Source organism: Arachis ipaensis, chromosome B3, assembly GCF_059453495.1.
Source record: "Arachis ipaensis isolate K30076 ecotype BB chromosome B3, ASM5945349v1, whole genome shotgun sequence".
Classification (NCBI taxonomy): Eukaryota; Viridiplantae; Streptophyta; class Magnoliopsida; order Fabales; family Fabaceae; genus Arachis; species Arachis ipaensis.
The window spans coordinates 132,508,006-132,531,137 of record NC_142438.1 but is presented as its reverse complement, the minus strand read 5'-3'; the positions used below and the strand labels follow the sequence as shown (position 1 = coordinate 132,531,137).

Genomic DNA, 23,132 nt, shown 5'->3' with positions numbered 1-23,132 from the left:
ATTTTTCTTTAGTAAGGTTTTAACGAGGCAATAATCCTAAATGGTCATCCAAGGGGGAGTGTTGTGATAGGAATGGGACGTGGATGCCCATTTCCTATATAAAGTTTACATTCTCAAAAGAGAATAAAATAAATGAAGGTTGACAATCTTCCTTCCATAAGCCTATAAATAGGAGGTGAACCTCCGTGAATGTAACACAACAAAAATACTATTCTCCCTTTCTTTTCATACACAAGCAAGTAATAATAAAATCACTTCTCTCTTTTATGCTGCAATCAAATACTCTTCTCCTTATATTTCTACTACAATTCTTTCTCTTCTTTTATTTTATAAGTATTTTAAATTCTATTTTCTATTACTCTTTACATATAATATTAATAGCAATATTAATCATCTTTATTATATTGAGATTGTAACAATAAACAAATGCGATTCTCTCTCTCTTTATTTTTAATACTTCTTTCTATCTTTGTATATATATACATTACAACATATAATATTATTATATATATATAAATTATTATTGAGCTAATTATTTTAATACTAGAGTCTTCTATTTATACATTTCTATTATATATATATCTTTTATTTCACAACAAATTAAACGAGTTTTAACTAACTTTTGTCTTTTCTACATATTAAGATTACTAACATTTTTAAAAAAAATTGGAAAGCATATAAACTAAGTAATTTAAAAACTTTTACTAATTATAATTTTACCGTGTCTCCTTAAAATATATATTAGTTAAATCTAAAATCTAAATTGAATTATATATATATATATATATATATATATATATATATATATATATATATATATATATATATATATATATATATTCCTTTTCTGAAATTTACTGAAACTAATACAACTAGAGTTTACCCGCGCAATGGGGTTTGATATTTTATTTAAATTATTTATTCTTAAGAAGAAATTATAAGTGTTAAGATTGCAATTATTTTCATTCTCTTCTTACCCGTTTATTACAAATCATTATGATAATAATATTTTTAATGTAGACAACAATGTAGTCTTTTGATTTCTATAATTAATAAGTTATGATCGCTATTAGATAGAATTTTATATTCTAGTAGGTAGAAAAGGAAGAATATCGGTTGCTTCAAACAATTATATATTCTTACACTAAGACATACTTATATGTACAGCTAGCATAGGCGAATCATCGAAACAAAGTGCAATAAAATTAAAAAAAAAATTAAATAGTCAATGTAAAGAAACTAGTTATAATGCAGTACCTATGGTAGGTAGTACAAAAATAAATAGAATTAACTATGTTTGGTGTTATTAGGAAAGAAGAGACTGTGAATACTTGTAAGTGGGGATGAAATGAAGTGGAGAAGAGAAAATAATGTTTGGTGGTGAGTAATGATAGGGACAAGTGAAAACAATAGGTCCATTGAAAACGAATTTGGTGGTTCCATGTCGCCACATAATATATAAACCAACATGTGCCATCATACATTAATGCTTTCGTTGATTAGAGGATGACATTCTTATTCTTATATAAGAAATAGGATTGGTATACATTTAAATATTTTTTTATTCAAATAGGTTCAATATTAACAAAAATTATTATCATTAAAAGAGCATGATTATACGTGTTGTTGCTTCTTTTTTTTTTTTATTCTCACGCTCGTTTCTTTTTTTTTTTTCTTCTTCTCATACTCGTTTACGCACGGAGTTTCTTCTTCTTCGCCCTCTTCTTCGCATTTCTCCTCTTTCTCCTTCTTTTTTTCACATTTCTTTTTCTTCACGTGTTTTTTTCTTATCGTCATTCTTTTGTTGTTGTTGTTGCTGCTGTATTTTTTTTCTTTTCTTCCTTCTCTCCCTAGTGAAGAAGGAGTAGGTGAGGAGGAAGAGTTTTGAATTGTAGAAATGAACCGAAATTATATTAAAAAATGAACTGTAATTTCAGTTCATTTCTGAATATAATTTCGATTCATTTTTGTTCTGCATAATTTAAAATTCTTCCTCGTCACCTTCTACTATTTATTCACTAGAGAGAAGGAGAAAAAGAAAAAAAAATACAGCAACAACAACAATAAAAAAATGGCAATAAGAAGAAAACACGTGAAGGAGGAGGAACGCGAAAAAGAAGAAAGTAAAGAAGAAGGAGAAGAATAAGAAGAAGCGCGGTGCCTCTAAATTATTTAGATAAACTTGGATGCTAAAATTATTTGGATGCGGAGAATAATTTTATAAGAAATATAGAATAGAACTATCTTTACAATTCTAACTAATAAAAATTATGGCAATAAAAAAATTCTAGAACTTCTTTTTTTTTTTTTTTTTTTTGAGTTTTGGTTGGGAACTCTAACTTCTAATAATACAATTTTATGGTACTTAGCTACTTATCCTTTTTACAAAGATTTCAGTTTCCCTTTGTTTTTGTTATAAGATTTCAGTTTTTCTAAAAGGAATTGCAAGATCTTTGAATTGGGCCACAGATTTTTAGAAACTCCATTTATTTTTCAGAGTTGTGAAAGAAGGGTTAGCTAAAAAGAAAAAGCATAGTTGGATTGGATTAAACAATCACTTTTGTATCTAGCAACAACCTTTTTTGGTGACTTCTAGCAACAACAACTACTACTACTAGTTATATTAATTTCTGAAAAGTTAAAAATTTTATATAATTTATATAAAAAGTCTTTTAATTATTTATTTTTATTTTTTTATTAGTTAAATCTTAATTTATTTATTTTTATTTAGAATTTTACTACTTGTTCCGAGGGTTACCTGAAACAGTGATTTGAGTCTGAACGTGAGGTCCAGATTCCTTGCTATGGCAGCGTCCGACTTCTTTGGTGCCGAGGTGCTGCCTGTCCAAGTTCCTCGTGAGGAGGTGGGGGTGGTACCTGTAAGAGACTTCGATGCTTAAGTTAGCAGGGGTTTTGAACAGGTTTTTTAGTAGAGTAAAACGTGTCCTATACCTGAGGGGTGTCAGTGTATTTATAATAGAATAGATAACCACTTTTGTTGGAGTAATTCCATCTTTTCGGATGGATAACTGTTCTCTTTATCTTGAGAGTTTGTTAGGATCTATCTTTTAGAAAAGATAGAGACAGTAGGAGAGATTTTTGGAGGTAGTTATCTGCCTTGGGTAGGTAGAATTTTGTCTCATTAAATTCGTGTCCGACCTCTTTAAAAAAGTCAGACGTGTTGTAAAGACCACCCTTTTGAATGAGCCTTTTTGTTTTGTTGGGTCTGACTTTTATTTGTTAGGTAAGGATATCAACACTACTTTTCACAAGTAAACAATATATAAAGAATGTTTTTAATATATATATGTATATATTAAAAAAATTTCTTAAGCAATATATTTTAACTTTAGGTCTTTAAAGAATATCTTTAAAATACTAATTGACAAAATTTTAATGAAAAAGTATAGGTAACCAACATTTTTGAACAATGTGTGAACAATGTGAATTAATAGGGTTAAAAGAGTAAATTAATCTTAAATTTAATTAGTAGCATTAAATTATGATATAGTGTATTTTTATTTGATTGGTGGTTATTCATATTGTTCAAAATGATCATTATTTAGTTACACTCCCCAATTTTAGTTTATACAATATAAAATATAAATACTTCATTGTTTAAACTTCAAAATTGTGTAGAATATATTATACCCGTGCACACTATATTAAAATGTGAAAATGACAATAGTATTAAACTCAAAATATTATTCAAAATGACAGCTAATTATTTCAAAATAAAGAGATTTACAAGCATTTTTCCCCCCAAATAAAAGAACTCAACAAAATAAATCTGTAGAGACATGCATACTATTTCTTTCTTTTTCTTCTTCTCTTTTGATTGGTTCAAGTAGAACAAAGTTAAGTTACTACTATGGCTTTTCTATTATAAGCAACTAAGCATATCCATTTTCGGCAACATTTTCTATCTTGGATCTTCTAATTATAATGTATTTACTTTATTTATCTTGATTTGGATAAAATTGCCACCTTGACACAATCTCTCTCTGCCCCTCTATATATAATTAAACTAAACACCATTGAATGACTCTCACTCTCCGTTTTCAAAGGTGTCATCGTTAAATCTCATTCTCTAGTATCTTCTCTATCTGCAGCTATCTTGATTACTCATTTTGGTAATGCTTTTTCCTTTCACTCTTTCTCCTTCCTCCTTTCTCTACATTTACTATTGGTTTCTTCATTATTCATGTTTACACTTCATTGTTCATTATTGTCTAAATTAAAATAAATCTCTGAGATAATTATATCTCATGATCTACTTTCTGTTTCTGCAGTTAATTGGTTTGTTGATATTGGTGCATTTCATTGAGAAGGTGTATTCACTCCTTAGAGGAAAGAAAAAAGAGAAAAATGTGGTGACATTGTTGGAGTCTGATACTAACAATAAAAGTAGTATTAATATTAACAATTTTAATTACAATCATAATAATAATATTCCTCAGTTGAAGGCAAGGATGTTGGCTATTTTCAAAAGCAGTTTGGTTGATCCACCAAAAGAGCTCAACAGCCCTGCTTCAATGGATTCATCCACAAACTCTATGCTTCCCAATGAGATCCTTCACCATTTCTTGTCATCTGATCCTTCCAATGCTTTCTCCATGAATTTTGGAAATGATGCTCTTCTTGCTTATTCCCCATCAAAAAAGCCATCAGTTCATCATGGGTATGCATACACCTATCACTCAAAATTCAAAATGGTTAGAAACTAGTGAACGAAATTTATAAAAGAAAGAAACCCGTTTTGTGAATGGATTGGATCTAAAATTTCTGACCAATATTTATGTTCTCTGTGTATGCATATATTATTAAGAATGCTATTTACACATCAAAGCAAAAAAGAAAGGAACATTATATTATATTGACTAGTGAGATTGTATTTCTGATAGAAAGGTTTGTGACACAGAATGTTTTGTGGTTTGGACAATATATACTGTGCATTCATGGGAGGTCTGAACAACCTAAGCCAGCTCATAAAACAGTATAGACTATCAAAGGGAAGCAATGATGCCATGTTTACAATTGAAGCTTATAGGACACTACGTGATAGGGGTCCATACCCTGCTGATCAGGTTCTCAAAGAGCTTGATGGCAGTTTTGCATTTGTCATATATGATGACAAGAATGGAACAATTTTTGTTGCATCAGTAAGGACCCACCATTTTCTGAATGTCCATCTATAATGCACACAAATTAAATAATGTGTTTGTTTATGTTATTGGAGCAGGATTCAAATGGAGATATTGGACTCTTCTGGGGCATTGCAGCTGATGGATCTGTAGTTATTTCTGATAGCAAGGAGCTTATTAAAGCAAGCTGTGCTAAATCATTTGCACCATTTCCCTCTGGTTGGTATAATATGTTGAAATCAAGAGTTGTTGTATTCTACTTTGCACATACATGTGTGGAACAATAATTAATGTATGTATTTGGAATGGTGAATGCATGCAGGGTGCATGTTTCACAGTGGGCATGGACTGATGAGTTATGAGCATCCAAATAGGAAGCTGAAGGCAATGCCAAGGGTTGACAGTGAGGGGATCATGTGTGGGGCCACTTTCCTCGTTGACTCCCAATCAAGGAAGTCTATCATGCCACGTGTTGGAAGTGAAGCCAACTGGGCTGTCTGGGGCCCACAAGCCTAACTATTATTAATTAACCAATATAATCCAATACTCTTCTTCTTTTTAGACAAACATGTGTTTGAATTTGGTACTTTGCAGCATGATTCTGGTGTGACATTTTCTTTATATGGTAGATTTCTCAATTTGAACAGCAGCTACGAAAATGCATATATTAAAAGAATCAATAATATCTATATTACAGTATTTCTACTTGTTATTCTGAATAAAATTACTAACAAAAATTGAAACCTCTATTTAAATCCTTATTTAAAGCTATTCAGCTTAAAGAGAAATAGCAGTAAGAAAAAGAGAAAAATGAGGTTCCACGTCAGCAACGTTTAAACGGCACTTTGCCAAGGGATTAACGGGAATGTATGTGGAGTTTATGGGATTTAGTTGGTCATTTATTAGAGTGAGAAACTAAAATTTCAAAGAAAGTTTTAGGTATTTACTCGATTGAAAAATGCTTCTTTTCTGTGAACTTGCGTGTTACGTTAGTTTCTACTATAACATTTTTTTCTTTCTTCAACAAAACAATAACCGGATTAACACTTAAATTTGGGATACAATTTGAAACAAATTTGTATATTTTTCACATATGTATGTATATGAAATTTAAAACTAAATTGTTAGTTAATATTTTCAGATACATGCAGCACTTTGTTAATATATTATGCAATCTAAATTTAATTTATAATTTCGGTATATATAATCACTGTGATCTGTTAGAAAATACATTTGTTCCAAGTGTTATGCCATAACAACTTACTTATCCATATGCAAATTATAGTTTGCAAATGGCAGTGCCCTTCAGCATGTCCTTCGATGTCATAAACAATAAAATGAACTATACGTGTGTTAAGAGATATCTAAACTAGTATAGTGACCCATATTCTATTATCAGAAAAATCGTGATGTACACCATGTACAAGGAAGTAAGGAGTTACAGGAATTAAGGTTTTTAATGACATTGAAATAGGGGGGAAAAAGTAGTTCCTTTAACCTACAAAAGCAAGATCCCATCCCTTTCAAAAAATGCAACCTTGAACAAATTGTGGTTTGATGAAGAGGCTAGAGTTGTTGGCCATAGCTGGAATAGAATCTAAGCATAGGGGCATCATAGAGTCAGCAATGGAGGACATGGCTGATCTGACAAGATACCTACTGATGATACAAAACATGATTTTTGAAGTGCAGCTGACCAATGTTCCAGAAAGATTAAAAATGGCAATGACAACCACTTCCCATCCAAAATATTAATCCATGTTCACAAAAATCTGCAATGGTTCATTCAATATAAGTAAAGAATGTTATCCAAATTTTGGGGCGGAGACCCTAAGTCATTACAAGTAAAACTGTAACTGCCGACGAAATATAATCAAGTTGTAGAACTAACCTCTAAATCAGGGAGTGGTTCATAAGATTTCATCTCCTTAGAGTCAAACACTGTAATGCCCGAAATTCTCTGAATTCCAGTTTTAGTAGCTATGAGATTCTGCACAAGTCATGATTGCTAAAAGCATCAAACACCCAAGTATGTCACTGTAAATGAAGCATAAGTTGTAAATCCTTTCTTGCCCCCAATTAGTGTAAACTGTAAAGTCAACTACTTTTGTTTTTGTCACATCACCATCCAAAACCCTAAGTTATTTTGAAGGAGGGGAAAAATATCAGAGGTGCAACTAGTGATTTGTACAAAACACGTAATACTGGTAGTAATCATTATAAGCTAGTAGTTAAGAGAAAAAATGGATTTCATGAAAAATGAAAAATAGCTGAGAGTGAAGATAATGAAAGACCTTTTATAATAAAGTAGGCTAAAAGTGACTAAATTGTTCAGTAATATGATTTCAATACTATCTCCCCATAAATATCCGACAAATATAAGCAAAATTATTTAAATTCATACCAGGTGGATCTCTGTGGATCCTAAAGCCTCAACCTGTGGTACAACCTGTAGATCGACCCAAAGCCATAAGCTCAGACATAGTTAAATATTAGCAATTCTATGATCCAAACATAAGCTATGAATATGATACAACATACTTAAAATATAAGCACCATGTATCACAGATAAATATAGAGATAATACTGGCAATCAAAGGCACAGATGAAAGCAAACAAATACATTACCATTGATTGAAGGCCATTAATCATGACAGCTCTCTCTACATATGATCCATTGTCAGATAAGCTTACTTCAAATGGGCCTATCTCTCTATCTATTTGGTTTGTAAGGCTCAGTTTTAGCTGCAACAAATGAACATTCAACCTCAGCATCCATTTTTTTTGGGGGGAGGAAGTATAATAAAAGTTGGGCATGGTAATTGGTCAGAAGTTGCTATCTAATATTCACCAATACCTGCTCACTAAGAGAAAAACTACCAATGCCCAAAGAAACCTATATAATTTAAGCAGTAGTTTTCTATTTATATGACGAGTAGCATAATGAGCAAGACACCAAAGGACTACAAATTACCACAAATGGTCTTTGAAGGTTAATGATAGACGGAACCTCCACAACCTGCAACTCCATCTCCTTCTTTGTTGTTGGCTGCAAAGAAACAATTCCAAAGAGTAAGACATCTGTGTCGACTATCTAGCGTGTGCATGCTACATGTGTGAGGAAAACTCCTGGTGCATGAAGAGAAAAGATTAAAGAATATGATCATAATTTAGGAAATTGAAGGCATGCCCATGAATGACCCCTCATAGATTATATAGTTACATGAACACAAAGAAAATGCACTTACAGTCCCCAATATCTGCTGGGTCTGCAGGCGACCAGGTTCCCCCAAATTTGTTCTCCATGTTATCTGGAGCTTACCAAGAACATTACTTCCCTCAACCTTTAATTGAGCAGAACTGTCTGCTGATGATTTTAATTGATAGAGATAGTTGTAAATTCCTCCACCAGATCTAATCAATATTGGAGGCTTAAATGTCTCTCTGAAAGTTCAATTTGCCTCATAATTAATAATAAATGATAATAATGATCAATCAAAGAATAAAAATGGAAAATATATTTACCCTAGATGACCCTAGAAGTATTAGCGAAAATATTAGACAAATTTGATGTTTATTGACTTATGGAATGCTTCATGCAGAACAGTATGGATAATACTGACCTTATAAGACTTTCTCTCTCAGAATGATGCCCATCACCTTTAAGAGTTGCCGAAGTATAATTCTGTGCAGGTTCGAAATCGACTTGGTCCATGAAAAGGTTTGACTTTGTATGGTTTTCAATACAAGCTTCCAGAAAGGTAGTTTCCTGACACCCATCAAGACATAATTTGATGCACAAGTTTAGGTAGGGGTGAACACTTCAATTTACAGAGCTGACATATTTCCAGTCTCCATCGAAGATGAAAACATGGCATTCAGATTCACCTAATGCTGATAACATACAAAATATCATGGATATGCAAATCCAAAGTAGGGTATCTCAAAACAAGTGAATGCTTTTTCTGGAAAAGAAAACGGGTAGGGGAGGTGTTGTAATATTAACATTTTCAACATAACGATTTAACTACAATATTGTTGTGATTGGTTACTGCAGGTTTACAATGACAGGTGTTCATACGACTAGAAGCTAAGCAATGCACTTGGTGAGACTATAATGCTATTAAGGATTTTCTCGCTTGTGGTGAAGGTCATCTAAAATTTCATTATACTCTCCCATTATAAGAAGTTAAGAACATGGACATGCATAGAAGTAATACAAAATCCAATTATTCAAACAATGTAATCATTTTGATTTGACCAGGTTCAGTGAAATAAGATCAGCATTTTATCAAGGGAAGGATATTCACTTACAATTGAATAGAACACTCAAATTATCAACATACCTTGATAACACGGACCTGCAAAAAGATTTCCAACAAAAGCAGCAGTCATTTAAATGCCAGAAGAACAATCAGGAAGCATTTAATGACATGATTTCATTCATACACGACGAATACCATTTAACACGGAACAAGATTAATACCTTCGTCCTCACAGATAGTGGGTTAGCAACAATGAACTTGAAGAATTGGGGAAGGTATTTACGCTCACCATCACCATCGTTGTACAATGCGGTGCAGACCAGCCTAACAAGAGACCACAATCAAATCAATGAATAGATATCCCAAAGCAAACACATTCTGAAACAAGGGGAGTATATAGGGGAATTAGAACATACGTGTGAGGTCCAAGCTCCTTGACATCATGTTCCACTATAAAATCATAACGGCCACCGGCACGTATCGTTTCAACTGGAGATTTTGATGTGTCCAAAAGAAGAATCCTCTGTCTCTCTGTTTGAATCTCAGCCTGCCAGTCACAAACCGTTTCGAACAATTTCACTAAACTAAATCATCAATCGAATTAAGAATAGATTAAATTAAAGTAAAAACCCCGCAGATCAAGAGTGCAATAACGAAGGACCTTGATAATAATGTCACGGACTTCAAAAGTGGAGCTGTTGTTAATACTGATGTAGCTGCAGAATGTCTCTCCTAAGTAAATGGCACTGCAGGCAGCAATGAAATCCCAAGTTTCAGTGAGCGACTCGTGAGACGTGACATTGAATAGAGAAAATTTGAGAGAGAGAGTACCCGAAGGACTGAGGGAGGACGAGGAGCGCGGAGAGGCCCATGGCGTCGGAGGAGTGGTGGAGGAGGAAGCGGTAGCGGTAGTTGGGGTCGGGGGAAGGGGAGGAGGTGGCGGGGGAGAGAAGAGGGGGGAGGGAAGGGGCGGCGAGGGGATCGTCAAAGATGTCCTCGCCGACGAAGAGGTCGGAGGGGTGGAGGCGGAGGGGAGGGTCGACGTTGAAGGAAGGCCGGCATAGCCTCATAACGCGAAACGCCAGCGAGTGAGATCCACCTCCGCTTTGACTCATCTCGATTATTCTCTTCTAATCTCTCTTCAATTCAATTCAAATGCTGAATTCTGCTCCTCACTTCTCTGTTCTTCAACTTCAGACTGAACCTTTTCCAAACCAGATCACAAACTCACTCACCCTCTCCTATTTTGCTTTTTTCTTTTTCTTTTTTTAATTGTTAGTATTATTATTTTCTGTTGTGTGATGCGTAGTAGTGTGCATTACGGTGCAACGTTTTCTCTATGAACTAATGGGTTTCACGATGGGCCATCAAAAACATTTTTAGCCCAAGGAGTAATGATCCAATATCAAAAACATCTCGCAAATGGGCCTTGGGGGTCCTCAATGGTCTCCAATTTTTTTTTCCATCGATCCTCTAATTTTTCACGAGATATGCTTATACATTTTGCTCATTTGAGCTGGTTTACAAGACTAGGTCCGTTTGGATTAGTTTTTTAAAAAAATATTTTATATTTAAACAGATTTTTTTTAAAAAAAATAATTATTAAAAATATCTTTTACTTCTACTTTTTTTTTAAAAAAAGTATTATTAGTTTTGAAAAAAACACATTTTGTTTTTTTGAATAAAAATAAATTTTTAAAAAAAGATGTATCTAAATAGATTTAAAATTAAATAAAAAATACTTTATTTTAAAAAAAAACTTTTTCACTCAACCAAAACCGATACTAATTACTAATTAGTAATTACCATCCAGGAATCCAACGTAAACCTAGTGCATTTGTTTCTGGAATACTTTTACGAAAAATCATACTAATCTTAAGTGCTACAACAACGTTTATGTAGTGTAATCTCAGTTAATTTAAGAGAAGTTATTTGGTAAATTTTTCTTTTTTTTTTTAACTGATCAGACTACACTACACAATTATTTCTCTAACTGATAATTTTACTTTCATTTTTCTTTTCTTCGTAATCAATCAATTTTTGAACTGTACTAGAAAAGCGTATAAACCAACAATCCCCATTAACAACACACTAACTCTACTTATCTCATGTAAAATTTAAAGTACAACTTCTAATGTTTAAGTTACCAAAAAGAACAAGTAGTAGTGTTGGAAAATAAGTAAATAATCTCCGGAAAAAAAAAATCTCGTCAATGTAGTTGTTCTCATGAAGACAAGAAAGTGCGAAGCTAATCTAATAATTTACATGGTTTCTATTAGGCAAATTGACAAAAATATTCCAGTGCGCAAGCCACTGATGTGTTCATAGTACAAATCAAGAGGGTCAGAACCTCAAAAGCAGAGGTTTCTCCTGAATTAATTTCCGAACATCTGACCCATCAGAGTGATCAACAAAACAGCCACTCAAACCCAAGAAAGTAAAGTTAGACCTCCAAAATACATGATTATAATTGGCAACAAAATCTACCCCTCTACTATACATTTCATCCACAATACTCTCCAGATTGAACTCAAGTTCTAATACAAGGATAAGAAAGCCATCTCTATACAACTCGAACCCATGTTCCACCGCACATTGGGCAGCCATACGCCCAGCGGCTGATCCACCAAATCTCCTTGTCATTGTTACTAGGAGGGCTAGGAGCTCCAGGGGAAGCAAATGCAGAGGTCTGACGCAGACATCTTATGCACTGCACCACACATGTAAACAAAATCATGCAATAGATATACAGAATACAATACAATAAGGAGATTAACCATTCATAATTTCTGAATATCTCCATCACTTGGGTACTGGCAATTTTTCTCCTATCTATTGGAAGGTATATATACAAAGGAACTTCAGAGACATAATTCTGAAAGTTAATTGGCCTGGTATTTATCATGTCAAGAGATGTTAAACATCCTTGTAGACCAAAACAATATATCCAGAGTTTTAAAAATTAAGGGCAAAAATGTCCTATGGTTTCTAGTTTCTGCAGGGTAACTGAACGATTTCTAGCTCAAGCTGAAATGACCTTGTTTCAGAATCTATACTAGCATTTCACATTTAGAGAATTTACAAAATAGATCTCTGCATTCACATGAAAAATTGATGATACAACAAATATTTTGGAATTCCTGAGTTGTAGAGTTAATAATTATTGGTAAAACTCAATTGAGAAATAAATCATTCTTCTTTTCTAACCTTGAACCAGATTCCTTCGAGGCCAGCCTTCCACGTTGTAGTAACAACATCTCGTCGAGATCCCATTATGCCAAGATAAGCTCCCAAGCCCACAGAAGTGTTCAACCCGAAAGCAGCATCTCTTTCGGACATCCTGCGCTTCCTTGGCCATAACTGCTGGGCTCCGTAGTATACATCACATTGTTCCGATGAACTGAAATCAAGTGGGTCACAAGTAACTAGTTTCGGTGCTTCGTTTCCAAAATCCACGTCCTCTGATTCAGATGAAGGTACACCAAACATATTCCGCCTGTGCCACTCTTCTGCTGGAGGGTGAAGTTCTAGTTCACGAAGTAGAAGACCAGCAGCATCGGCACCTCTGGGACGAGGCATATTCTGCATATAACATTTTAGGCAGGGTCATTCACAGAAGATGTTATCCGACAAAATAAATCATGAGACACCAAAACAGAGGAAGTACAGGGCCAACAAAAGCAACTACACAGACATTGAAAGCTTAAAATTTAAAACATAAATATGATCTAATAAACCGCATCATATCATTTAAGTCAGAGTAAGTATTTTCCGTTGAAGGGAATCTTCATACAAAGGAAGATAATGGCCACACTTTCGAGCGCCACTCATTAACTTTAATATCATCAATGCAAATCATTAATTAAGCAGCATGACAAACTTGAACCAATATCATGAAATACTAATTACCATCAGTTTAATTGTCTCCCAGGAAATACTAAATTTCAAAGAATAGGAAGAGCACAAGGTTACCTGCATATGTGGGCCAAGAGATGCTTCCACAACCTCTGGCAGTACAGTGTAGTTCCCATCAATATAATGCAGCCGAACCTGAATGTTGCTGCTCCCCACCTGGGAAACTGGTAAAGGGTGTTGCAGCCCAGCTGTCCGGCGACATAGATCCATTAGTATCATAAAAAGCACCTTGACCTGTATCATTAGTACAAGAACTAAGAAACAGTCTATTTTACAATCTCCTGGGGAAAAGAAACTCCCACACAAAATGTTGAAAACAATTAACATCACAATCACAAAAAATAGAGTCACCAAGATAAACTGAAACACTATCATTTTATACCTCTTCAAATGTATAGCCTTGGCCAGCATTCCCAGTTCCTACTCTTGAACGCCCAGGAGCTGTTTCTTCACCTGCTTTTATCCCAGGCACAATCTGACCACCCCGACCTGTCGGACCATCATCTGACTTAACTACAGCTGAAACTGGTTTTGTAGTCTCCTCTGTCTTGCCAGTAGCAGAAGCATTTGGTTGAGGCTTTTGTACAGTGGTATCAGTGGTTCTATTTGCAACCCCCATATAGCGAGGGAGTTGTGTTCGCCGAAAGAAAAAGCAGAATAGCAACAGTTGGCATAATCTGTGAAGGAAATGACAGTCCCCAATAAGTCTAACTGCTGGTGTTCCAGGGAATGTTCCTGTGTTAATGCTGATAGGCATAAATGGCGAAGGACCACTGATGGGAGGAGGAGTTGGATTGGACACTGCTTCAGTTGGATTACTCATCTTAGCGATGGCCCCTTGAACCCAACTTTGCAGCTGTGTGCTCCCCATGGAACTGGTGGTCCCATTTTGACCTCCTGAAAAGTATTGTCACCATTTTAGTTTGAATTGTAAAATACACAGTAAAGCAGTGCTGGTGGTAACGATAAAACAGCAATTCAAGATGAGATGGTTATTTGCATTAGAAGAAAAGCACCAAATTTGCATTTCTACAGTAGATTCAAAATGATACCAGACCAAACTAGAGTTTCAAAAATATTTTAATTCAGGGACCTGAAAATAGAATGGATTAGTGGACCACAATGAACATGTTTTCAATACTATAGGAAACCAACAATTTTTAAACTATAAGGACTTATGGAAGACCTTCTCAACTACAAAATATCACACTGACCTTGACTTGTTGCAGGAGTTGCAGAACTTTGGGTAGGACTGGTAACCACGTTGCGGTTGCTTCCAGTGCTTGCAGTTGCAGCATGAGATGCTAGTGTACGACAGAAACTTGCATAACGACGCAATCGTGTAATAAAATGGGAAGCCAGATCAAGAACTGCATCGACATAAGCCTGCAGAAATTGAAACGAGCAGAAAATTTATTAATTGCAAGAGTGAACAAAGCAATGATGACTGATGAGAGTGGAAAGAATCAAGCAGTGAACCAGAAAATTGCATTTTAGATATTCTAGTTAAACAAAATAAAGCAAGCAAAGTTTCCAAATAGTAAAGAAAGCAGACCTGAATAGTAGGAATTAACGCAGGTTCTATAGCCATTGATTCAGGATCAATGTTTGATAGCGTTTCACCAGATGCATGCCATGCCTCAGGCACTAAAGATGAAGAATTTACCAAAGCAGACTCAATTCCTTTTCCAAGCATATCCAACAATAATCTAGCTTGCATATCCAGAACCATTGCCCTGACCTCTTGGGCATTTGATCCTTCCAGTAGCCTACACTTTATCCTGTCTAGACTCTGCAATTATAAATAGAACCAAGTTCATTTAGCATTGAAGGTAGTTAAACAGAAATGGGTGCAAGTTCGTTGAAAAGTGCACTGTAGCAGATTTTTTGTTCAGATTGAAACCAACAGAGGGACAAGCAAAATTTTAAATGATTCAAAACCAGAGTGTATTGTTTTATATGACTAGTTTTTTATATAACCATCTGCTGCTCACAATAATGATGAAATTCACGAACAAATTATATAAACTATGCATGCCAATAACAGGATGCTGAAATGGTGAAAGTGCAATAGTAACATACTGGACCATACTGCTGCCTGTGCTGAGCAGAAGGAAGAGAATGGAAATCCGCATCCAAAACTGCAATAACGCTGTTAAGTGAAACTGAAACGAAGAATCCCCCACACAAAAAAAGAACTTGTCAGTATACACAACACTAACAAAACAGCATATTATGCAGACGGCAGAGATTTACTATGGAAGTGAAAATAAATACTCTTTTCTCTCTTTAACTAGCACAACTTGAAGCAGACAAAAATAACTAAGCACCTACTTACCAATACCATCCTCAGCGGCACTCTGTGTACAGCCCACAGCATCCCACCAATCAACGCCAACCATAAGGCTCCACCAAAACCTGTAGGTGAAACATAAGTTAGCATAGACGTGCAAATCATTGATGAAAGAAAAATCAGAACTTCCTTTATATGACAGCAGAAAAGAAAGGGTAGAATTTATAAATTTACAATTAGTAAATAGTGAAGACGCTTACTAAAAGGGATTTTCGAAATCACCTTTCAGCAATTGCACGCTCCCAAGTTGATGAATTGGCCTTGGCTTGACTAACAGGAATAGCAGGAGGAAGAACCCGAACTATTCTCAATACTGTACGGTCCTTGCCAGTGTCATGCCAAACAGAAGCTGAACAACAGCTAGTTGAAGAAAATGCAGGAGCAGCAATTGCAGATCCAACATTAATCTGATAGTTGTCCACAGGTGCAAAATTTGGACCAGAAAAGACATGGACGCCACCCCGAAGAAAAGCAATGGCAATTTCACCACCATGAGCAGAGTAAACAACTCGGGCAAGTGTCCTAACATCACTTGGTAGATCGAATGGATCAAAATTGACCATTTTTGATTTATCAGAACCAGAGTCAAATGTCTTTTGCACATCAGAAGCCACTCCAATTGAAGATGCCTGATGATTCTTGAAATCATTTGTTGGTGCTATGCTAAGGTCCACTTTGGACTGCCAGACAGTTTGCATAGGGGGTTGTCCACCCATACTAGACGTAGGGTTCCCAAATATAGGATGCAGAACAACATGTTGTAAAGATGACTCCCAGCGTTGCACTCTCCACCCTGTAATTGATGGGCCCTCATCTGGATCATATGGCGACATGTACTGTCCTGTGCGAGTAAATCAATTATTCGTCAATGTGTTGGTTCAACTACCAGTGCAAAGGAATGAAACCTATCATAAAATTCAGATAAATATGCATCACAGCATAGCTATCACAGAATAGAGGTATATATAGATACTTCTGGATTATCCACACACAATAATATTAGCTTTACCTAGGAATGAATAGTGCGAGACTGGTACCACTGTGTCAAAGGGGAAGGGGACTTGGTACACCTTCTATCTGTTCCACTAGAAAGTAATTTGACATTCAAATTTATCTTCTTGTTATCTTCAAATTATTTTGTTTCATAACAGCTTAATTGATTTTTCAGCAGACAAAAGATGGGATTGAACACAACACAAGGGTTACTTTATATGTTTAACTAATAAACACCAGATTCCAAGCAAATTAGCACAAATCAGCTGTAATCTTTTAGCACGTTACTAATAAAGACTTGTGGTGTGTCATTTTCAGATGTAAGCACACCATAGCATAGAACAATCTGAAACTTGCTTTCAGGTGAAAAATAAAACAGAATCAGCTTCATACCCTCAACAATCACAACGGCTATGACAGAACCACCACATGTAGGATCAAAAGCCACTGCTGTTACACCAGAACCCCATGTAGTGGTGGCTGCAGACTGAGCTGCAGCTTCGGGACTCACATATGCTGAAAAATTTGAAACTGGTGAACAGTATAGGGGTACAGCATCACCAAGGTTTTGTTCTGTCTGTTTTCTCCCTTGCTTTGCTTCAGATAATAGATAATCTTGCCAACTAAATAAATATCCAGCTAAAGGAGCAAAACCAGCCCAATTGGGTGGGCTAAGAGGTGGAACACCACAAGTAGTACTTGTTTTTGGAGTTACTTGGAAACCATTTCCAGGCCCAGGAGTGACTTCCCAAACAACAATGGTGGATGGATTAACAATTGGTACACCTGCTACATGCATGGCACCACTGTCTGTTATGATAGCATCACCAGCCATAATGCCACTGGGCCCACAACCCAAGAGTCCTTTACTAGTGCAAAACCACTTAGGTGTTGCACCATTCTGACTAGGAGGCCACTGGGCCCAATGAAGCTGAACTGAGCCTGATGAGAACACAGAACAGACACAGAGAAAATTGGGCCATCTAGCTGAAATGAGAACAACTGCATGCATTAGATATAGGAGAATAATACTGCCTTATAACATAAAGCTGACTACACAAATAACGAGTTGCCAACAAATATGCGACTAAATGGAGAAAAGAAATTTCACTCATCATCATCATGGCATTAGCCATCATAACTATCATTATCACCATACAAAATTTGTGATAGTACCAGATCATCACCCAATCCCTGAATAGACTATAACAAGTAAATGTAACTAAATTGACTCAGGTGGTTAAACATTGGTGGAATAACAATATTGGAGCTTCAATCCTCCACCATGCCACAACTCTCCTCCACTGTTAGGCATGGCACCTAAAATGTAACTTTAAGATAATTTAAAAGATATAAACTTGAGAAGCTAGAATTCACACTTTAAAATAAAATAGGTTAAACCATCAAACTGAAGAGTGACTTGTGGCAAAAGTTCTAAAGCTTGGAGGAATTGTTGTGGGGACATTCTGTACTCCTTGAAGTTAACTGCCCCATCCCCAATGTACTCAAAAAGAAAAAAGAATGAAAACAAGATAGGTGACCTGAAGTTTGAGATTGCTGTGAAAGAAACTTCTCCTCAAATGTTGACTTTGAAGTGGCAGGAGCACTAGACTTGGATGAAAGCCACCTATACTGATTTTTGCAAATTGCACAGATTAGAAAAGAAGTAACTGATGATAGTTGTGCTCAATTCAAACCACTCTAGATTAGCAACTACTCAATTTTTAAATATGGTACAAAAAGAAATCACTCAAGATCGGTAAAAAGATCTGCACACAATTTTTTGTTTTTCTATTTTTATAAAAAATATCATCAGATATATGCGATAGTCATTTAATCAAGAAATAGAAACTCTGCAGAAGTAAAGACAGACAGAATGAACAATATAACTAAAGAAACAACTCAAAATATGAGACAATCTTACGGGAAATTGATACGGAAACTCGTCAAGAGCATCCTTACATACTATGCATGGGATCAACAGTAATACAGCATGGAAGAAATGAATTATTAATCACACATGAAGAACATACCAGAAGAGAAGGTATAGTAATAAGAGAAACCAAACTACATTACCTTTGTCAATTTAAAGGGTAAACAACAAAGAAAGGCACAAAAATTCTAATTGGTGAATAATTTATTCTAACAATCTCTCAACTGATACTTAAGATCATTTTGCAAAATAAAATAACGAATTCGTTATAGAATTTGAAACTATGACCTATCCTACAGAATAATGGACACTGAGGACAGAGTGAAAATAACCTAGGTTCAAGGGTAAAGTCATATTCATACACATGGCAAATTAGAATACATTATCATTTATCAAAAGAAATTTACAGAGAGTTTGAATACAACATTTTCAGAAGACTAGTTAAACGCACATACCGGAGACACCCCAGATAGCCACTTTGTAACAACTGCAATATCTTGCCGCCATTCATGCTCACGCAGCCAACAGCTAGTATCACGTACAAGATTAGGTGGCCCCTAAATGGACATACTATCAGAGAAACAAATTTATAACACAAGCAAATATGTATAAAAGACAAGTCAGGAAAAGTTTAAGGTGCACAAACAATCAACCAACTAATAGCTACAAGTGCTAAATCAATTACATTAGCTATTTTGTGAAGCTAAGTGCCTAAGCCACATAATGCATAGCTAGGTCTCCCTTTCATAACGGAATTTGACTAGAAATTATGAAGTCTAAGTAAATTTGGTAACATTCATATTGCATGCAAATAGAAAACTCTGTAGTTATCTCTTACAACTGGAAAACCAATGACAAATTACTCGTATTTATGATAAACAGAAAAGATGCACTTAATATTTGATAGGAGCTTCCTTCAGAGCTTTTCTTTTTTCTTGCTTTTTCTCTTTTATTATGTTTATAGCATTCTTCTTTTACCCCCCCCCCCCCCCAAAAAAAAAAAAAACAAAACAAAACAAAAGGGGAAAAGAAAAGAAAGAAGACAATAGAGTATCTGTAGGAATGATAAGGATAGTTCTTACTTACTTGAGAAGGTTGAGTCCAAATAGTCACCCTCCCATGGAAATTTGCAATCAGTAATGCACGCGGACAAGAGGTCGGGGACCATTCTATAAACTGGACAGAATCACGAGGAGAATCTGCAGATGAAACATAACCAATGACATGTCCAAAAGAACAACTAAGTTTGATTTGAGAAAAAATTTCAAGTAGTTCTTGTTTTAACAGCAATTATAGAAATATTATAGTTTTCATTACATTTCATATTTGCACCATTTTTGTAACAGAAGCTTGAAATCCAGAACCAGAACTGAACAAAAACAATGTACCACTTCTGTATTGAAATCAAGAAAACAGAATATTTTTTAAACCAAACATGCCATTAAGTATTTCCGGTAACAGGAGGCAATGACATCATTGCATCAAAACCTTGTCCGTAGGTAAGCTATTTAATTCTAAGTTATCTCAAATGGTTTTGCCAAAAGAGTTCCTAGACTCAAATTCTTAATTTCTTATAATGTTATCAATATACATGCTGCAATGTCATAAATATTCAGTGTAACCCTTGACACAACGTTGAGGTTGCTGCCTTGTGACTATGTCTGCAGAAGTCCTCATCATGAGACAGCCTCTATGTTCATACTATGAACATGTGTACATCTGAACTCCTTCCCATCTACCCCTGGCCACCCTCCCCCTCCCATTCAGAACTCAGTATAACGAATGCCCCTAGCACCGAGCTGACTTTTTTTGTTCCACGTTAATCAGCTATAATAATGATAAAAGAACATAACAAAAAGTTGTCATCTGATACAGGCCCTAACAAATCTAATCGCAATCTACATAGCTAGTTGGCAATACATGCAGCTAAAAAAATATAACTTTCAAGATAATAGAAACTGAGCAATGACATCAAGATACCTGCTATGACATTGAACACTGCACACTCAGTCGGCCTCTCTGGGATTACAATGTGTATTGGAATCCAAAACGGTGGATTTGCAGTTGAACTAAAAAAATGATAAGTAAGAAAAATACAAATAAGCACTAAAAATTACAAATTGTCAACAAAAGCAAACACTTGCGCGTCAGTACACCAGTGTAATAAAAACTGGAATCAACATATGATTGAGAAGGGTAAGATAGCATGTTTTAAAGAATTATATATTTTAAAAATGTAAGGTTTGAACAAATTTTACAGGTTCTTAAGTTTTCCTCCAATTAGTATTTGTGTACAGAGTCATTCTTGCTCTTAAATGAAAAATCTAGCACGTGGTCTATGAATTCCTCCAATTAAAATGGACAATAATGAAACACACACACACAGACACAAACCTTGGGATTCTTGCACACGTTTCAGCTGCACAAGCTATTGCATTGAGTTTTCCACACCAAGAAACAGCACTGCAAGAAAAAATAGATCATAAACAAATTGATTGTACCGAAATCAATATTGACTTTGAGACCACTATCAACCATCTAAATTTAGTAAATTAGTTCGCTAACTAAACGCCCCCTGGATGATGTCATTAGCTTGTAACGAGCATAAATTAAGAAAAGCTGTGCCACATGATGAATTCCAAGCTGACCCTAACTAGTCCAAGAATCTTATATATCGAAAACACTACTTTACCAAACATTGTCATCAAGTGGAACTGGAGAAGGTGACAATTGTACCATCTAGAATCAATGAAGTTGCAAATTCAGGAACCCCAATAGAGAAAGAAAGAAAACTAAACAAAAAACCTTCAAGATTCCCAATAAATTGTGTTGCCCAAGAAAAGCGCAACAGACCTGAAATTGCGACATAGTTCAGGGACACTCATCTTGTGGAGTAAATTCGACTTGGTTTGCTTCAGCGTGATGCAGAAAACGGTGGCGGGACCAACCGGTTCTTCGTCTATTGGATGGTCCACGGCCATGGGAGCCTTGTCCTCAGGTGGCGCCACCTCTTGATCTTCACCACTGACAGTGATCGATTCAGACTTTTCGGAACCCTTTGAAACCGGTTCTTGAGACTGAGCCACGGGCTCGCCCTCTGGGTCGTTAGTCCCAGCAACTTGATTCATATCCAAAAAGCCCTAATTTTTATAATGCCCAATGGGGAAAGGGAAAGGGGTTAGTGGTAGAAAGTTGCAATTGAAGGCGACAGGTACACTGTTGAAAATCTAGTTAGAGAGAGAAAGAAATAGAGTGTGTGTAGTGGGGTTAGTGTGTTTGTGCTTGAAAGTGTTGAGTGCAAGAGATTTGGGGTTTTTTTTATTATAATTGGTTAATTAAAAAAGGGAGATTCTGAAGTTAGGGTTTTTGTGTTGTGCAATACTGCAATGTGTAGGGTAGGTTTGAATTTGATGGATCAGGAATTGATTGTTTTATTGGAGAGATGGCGTCAATTGTTTTATTGATCGTTTATTGGCTGAGGTTTGTGTTATTGACTTATGGTACAGAATGAGTGGGGGATGTGTGATTGTAAAGTTGCTGCTGCCAATGCAAGAAATCTCCAAAGAGACAAAGGCAAAGTGCACAGTGTTTGTCAAAGATTTCTTTTCAAACAAGAAAAAAAAAAACTATATTATCATTTTTTATTCTTTATTTTGTGAATAAAAAGATCAAAACACGAATAAAAAATTTAAAACTATATTGAAGTATTAGTTAAGATTTAAGTTGAAGAGCTTATTTGGTCACACCCAAATTGTATGAATAAACAGTTTGACTAAACATCTAAGTATTTTTGTATGTAAGTCCAACTAAGCCGGTTCAGTATTAAAAAAACTCATTTTCATTATTGAAATGTGTGTTACACGCGCCGAAAATCACCCAAACGTTACTAATTCACTTCGCACTTGAATATGGAAAAATGTTCCTTCTTCCAACTCAAAACAGAAACTAACAAATTTTAAATTTCTCTCAAAATCTCTCGAAACTCGTTCGTATTCTCTGCGGAAACTATTACAAAATCGGATGGAGCGTTTAAATTCATCAACAAAAAACACACAAAAACAAGAACAAAAATTCTGCAAGGTACTGAGAAAATTATTGTTGCTATGTTCAGTTAATTTCTCGCAAATCTCGCGTTTCTTCTAGTTCGATTTAAGGTTTAGTGGATTGAGTTCGTTCATTTAGTATATCGAGTTTCTCTAATTTCATTTTTTCTTGTTTTCTCCGTAATTAGGGCATCGAATGAAACTGTTTTGTTAGTTTATTGGCTCTGATAAATGATTCGGTTTATCTCTTAGTTTAATTGAGTTCATTTGCATGCATAAATGAATTGAAATGTGCTTTCTTGTTTATTAAATATTTATGATGTTTTGTTCAAATCTGAACTAAATTCGATTCTTTTGTGAATTGAATTAGGTTCACTTGATACTACTAGGGGTGTTCATAAAAAAACCAAAATGTGGTTAACCGGTTAAAAAATCATAACCACATTTTGGTTAACCAGTTTAATAAAACAATTTTAAAAATCATAT

General features: G+C 35.1%; 3 protein-coding genes across 5 annotated transcripts; 1 reads left to right on the top strand and 2 right to left on the bottom strand.

Annotated features, from left to right (window-relative positions):
• Positions 1-4,062: 4,062 nt before the first annotated feature.
• LOC107634638 (stem-specific protein TSJT1-like) lies at positions 4,063-5,789 on the top strand. 2 transcript variants are annotated; one of them, XM_016338059.3, is made up of 5 exons: positions 4,063-4,133; positions 4,293-4,681; positions 4,922-5,162; positions 5,243-5,363; positions 5,467-5,789. In XM_016338059.3, exons 2-5 carry the CDS (start codon positions 4,473-4,475, stop codon positions 5,658-5,660), a joined length of 765 nt encoding a protein of 254 aa, XP_016193545.1. In that variant the 5' UTR covers positions 4,063-4,133; positions 4,293-4,472; the 3' UTR covers positions 5,661-5,789. The 2 variants fall into 2 exon arrangements, with proteins under 2 accessions (XP_016193545.1, XP_088365446.1); XM_088509320.1 differs by lacking the exon at positions 4,063-4,133 and having other exon boundaries at positions 4,269-4,681.
• A 708-nt stretch (positions 5,790-6,497) lies between these two features.
• Positions 6,498-10,739, bottom strand: LOC107633612 (trafficking protein particle complex subunit-like protein). The gene is made up of 12 exons (XM_021119466.2): positions 10,241-10,739; positions 10,071-10,155; positions 9,826-9,956; positions 9,631-9,733; positions 9,491-9,505; positions 8,768-8,913; positions 8,393-8,588; positions 8,119-8,193; positions 7,773-7,889; positions 7,549-7,593; positions 7,036-7,134; positions 6,498-6,916 (listed from the first exon to the last, which is right to left on the bottom strand). Exons 1-12 carry the CDS (start codon positions 10,522-10,524, stop codon positions 6,896-6,898), a joined length of 1,317 nt encoding a protein of 438 aa, XP_020975125.2. The 5' UTR covers positions 10,525-10,739; the 3' UTR covers positions 6,498-6,895.
• A 911-nt stretch (positions 10,740-11,650) lies between these two features.
• Positions 11,651-22,120, bottom strand: LOC107630996 (mediator of RNA polymerase II transcription subunit 16). 2 transcript variants are annotated; one of them, XM_016334298.3, is made up of 16 exons: positions 21,457-22,120; positions 20,998-21,066; positions 20,584-20,672; positions 19,690-19,802; positions 19,059-19,160; positions 18,212-18,302; positions 17,064-17,657; positions 15,900-16,518; positions 15,663-15,742; positions 15,407-15,489; positions 14,880-15,116; positions 14,539-14,710; positions 13,707-14,221; positions 13,382-13,558; positions 12,617-12,991; positions 11,651-12,119 (listed from the first exon to the last, which is right to left on the bottom strand). In XM_016334298.3, exons 1-16 carry the CDS (start codon positions 21,729-21,731, stop codon positions 11,973-11,975), a joined length of 3,738 nt encoding a protein of 1,245 aa, XP_016189784.1. In that variant the 5' UTR covers positions 21,732-22,120; the 3' UTR covers positions 11,651-11,972. The 2 variants fall into 2 exon arrangements, with proteins under 2 accessions (XP_016189784.1, XP_016189785.1); XM_016334299.3 differs by having other exon boundaries at positions 18,212-18,297; positions 21,457-21,893.
• Between the last annotated feature and the right edge of the window lie 1,012 nt (positions 22,121-23,132).